General features: G+C 28.7%; 1 protein-coding gene across 1 annotated transcript in view; it reads left to right on the top strand.

The window, feature by feature from the left end:
• The first annotated feature begins 621 nt into the window (after positions 1-621).
• The window catches only part of LOC107062867 (WRKY transcription factor 22-like), a 2605-nt gene continuing 795 nt past the window's right edge, over positions 622-2431 (top strand). Inside the window, exons 1-3 of the mRNA XM_015314045.1 lie at positions 622-1135; positions 1656-1766; positions 2230-2393. Of these exons, the coding sequence (XP_015169531.1) occupies positions 750-1135; positions 1656-1766; positions 2230-2393 (661 nt within the window). The 5' untranslated portion in view covers positions 622-749. The remainder of the gene's footprint in view (positions 1136-1655; positions 1767-2229; positions 2394-2431) is intronic.

The raw sequence follows: 2431 nt of genomic DNA, 5'->3' as shown, positions 1-2431 counted from the left end.
AATTAGCATTCTAAATTTTATTTCAAGTCAAAACTCTTAAAACAGTGACAAATACAAATTCAAATGCAATTAATACTTTCCCAATCTTTAAATACTTATCGTCCTCATTTAAAAATATATATTTCAAAATAGTTATTATTTTAAAGTTGAAAATAAAATTAATTATTTTCTTATTTTACCCTCAGTCTAAATTATTTTGAAGACTACAAATATCTGACACTATAAACTATATTTTAGGACGTGTTCCCTCGTCCCCTTTTAATTATCATATTATGCTTTTTGAAAGATAATTTGACCAATTTTTAAAGTTAAATTAAATTACATTAATTCGACATTTTAAATAAAAAATTTAAACATTCAAGAACTATACGGAAATTACTATAAATTGTATTTTTTTACATAACTATTTAATGAAAATATACATCGTAAAATTTTAGTCAAATACTTATAGTTTTAATTCTAAAAAAATAAATTATGATAATTAAAAATAGACGAACGAAGACCTTTTGAGGGAGTAGGTCTTAAAAAAAACCATTAGGAAAGAAAAAAAAAAGTCTTTAAAAACCAGCTAAAAGACACGCAAACAACACTCTCTTTCTCTCTCTATATATGAGAAATAAATTGTACTCATTTACATCCCTCCCTCTTCACCTCAAAAAGTCAGCGCCTTCTTTTGTCTTCTTCTTCTTCTTCTCTCTAAAAAAAAAAAAAAAAAAGTCAAGGATAAAGCAGAGCAAAACAGAGAGACTATGGAAGAAGATTGGGATCTACACGCCGTCGTCAGAAGCTGCACCGCCGCTAGTTCCAGCGGCAGCAACTTCCAACCAAGAACAGATAATGATAACAACAATAGCTCTGTATTTTGCTTTCAAGATCCGGTTCTCAAATCGAGCATATTATTGAATAAAAATAAAATTATTGATGATTTTGAAGAGTTACATCAACTGTGCAAGCCTTTCTATACTCAACAATCCGAACAAATAACGGTCATTTCATCACCCAGGAAATTATTATTACAGAATCTACCACCATCACCATCACCGTCGCAACAGCAACAGCAACAATTTACATTAATTCAACCCAAGAGACCTCTGTCTTGTACTTTACATGCTCAAAGTCCAAGAACCAAAAGAAGGTAAATTATAATACTACTGCTTTTTAAATTATGCCCAGGATGACAGATCTAGAATTTAAAGGGTTCATTTCTCGTATACTTATTATCTCATAAGTCAAAAACAATAAAACCTAATTTGAATTTACATATTTTATAGGTTCAATATTTAAGATTATTAGAATTGAATTGCTATTATTGTAAAAAAAATGTGTTCATGTTTACTAGAGTATTTATTATGATTGAATATATATAAATTTATTTTCTGTATTGAAATCGAAAATACTAGATTAAGGTAAACCTAATAACATCAAGCTACGTCTACCCATAATTACATGGTGAAAATTCATATAGTGAGAAAATTTGATGTTTTTTTGGAGCTCAAATAGATGATTTTAATTTGTTTGGGTTGAGGATAAAAGATTGAACATTTTTTTATTGGAAAAATATTAGACATATGACAATTTTTTAATCCTCATGTTATTTTTTAACTTTTTTTTTTTCATATGTTTGATGGATTTTATTTCTATTTTTTTTTTTCCAGAAAGAACCAATTGAAGAAAGTATGTGAAGTAGCTGCTGATGGTTTATCTTCTGATATGTGGTCTTGGAGAAAATATGGACAAAAACCCATTAAAGGTTCCCCATACCCAAGGTATTATTGGTTTCTTTTACTGACTCCTTCCACTTTTAATTGTTATAATTTCATTTTTAAAGTTAAATTATAAAAATTTTGACTAATATTTTATAATGTATTTTTTTATCATATTAATATATAATTTATAATATTTTTTTGTATAATTTTATTTAAAAATATTGAATCAATGTAATAACGGAGGGAGTACATTTTTAGTTGTTTCCAACAAGTATTTTCATTGTTTTTTAAAATTAAAAAAAGAAGAAGGAAAAAACAGAATAAACTCAACTCAATATATGGAAAATTTTCTTGTTCAATAAAATCATACTAAGTTTGGCGATGCACTAAACTCTTACTATGTATAGAATCTGAAGAAAATAGTAGAAATACAAGAGTCTATTATACGTCATCTTATTAGCATTTGTGAAATTTTGAGTGATTTATTAGTCGATTTTTATGAACATTTATTTTGATTAAACAGGGGATATTACAAATGTAGTACTTCAAAAGGTTGTTTGGCCCGAAAACAAGTGGAGCGGAATAGATCCGACCCGAATATGTTCATTGTCACTTATACAGCTGAGCACAACCATCCAATGCCTACTCACAGAAATTCCTTAGCAGGAATCAGCCGCCACAAAACGGCGAAACCCACCGGCTCCCCGCCCCCGCCCCACTCTCCC

Source organism: Solanum tuberosum, unplaced genomic scaffold (genome assembly GCF_000226075.1).
Source record: "Solanum tuberosum cultivar DM 1-3 516 R44 unplaced genomic scaffold, SolTub_3.0 scf00267, whole genome shotgun sequence".
Classification (NCBI taxonomy): domain Eukaryota; kingdom Viridiplantae; phylum Streptophyta; class Magnoliopsida; order Solanales; family Solanaceae; genus Solanum; species Solanum tuberosum.
Note: the sequence above shows the minus strand (reverse complement) of the source record. Positions and strands in the feature narration are given on the sequence as shown.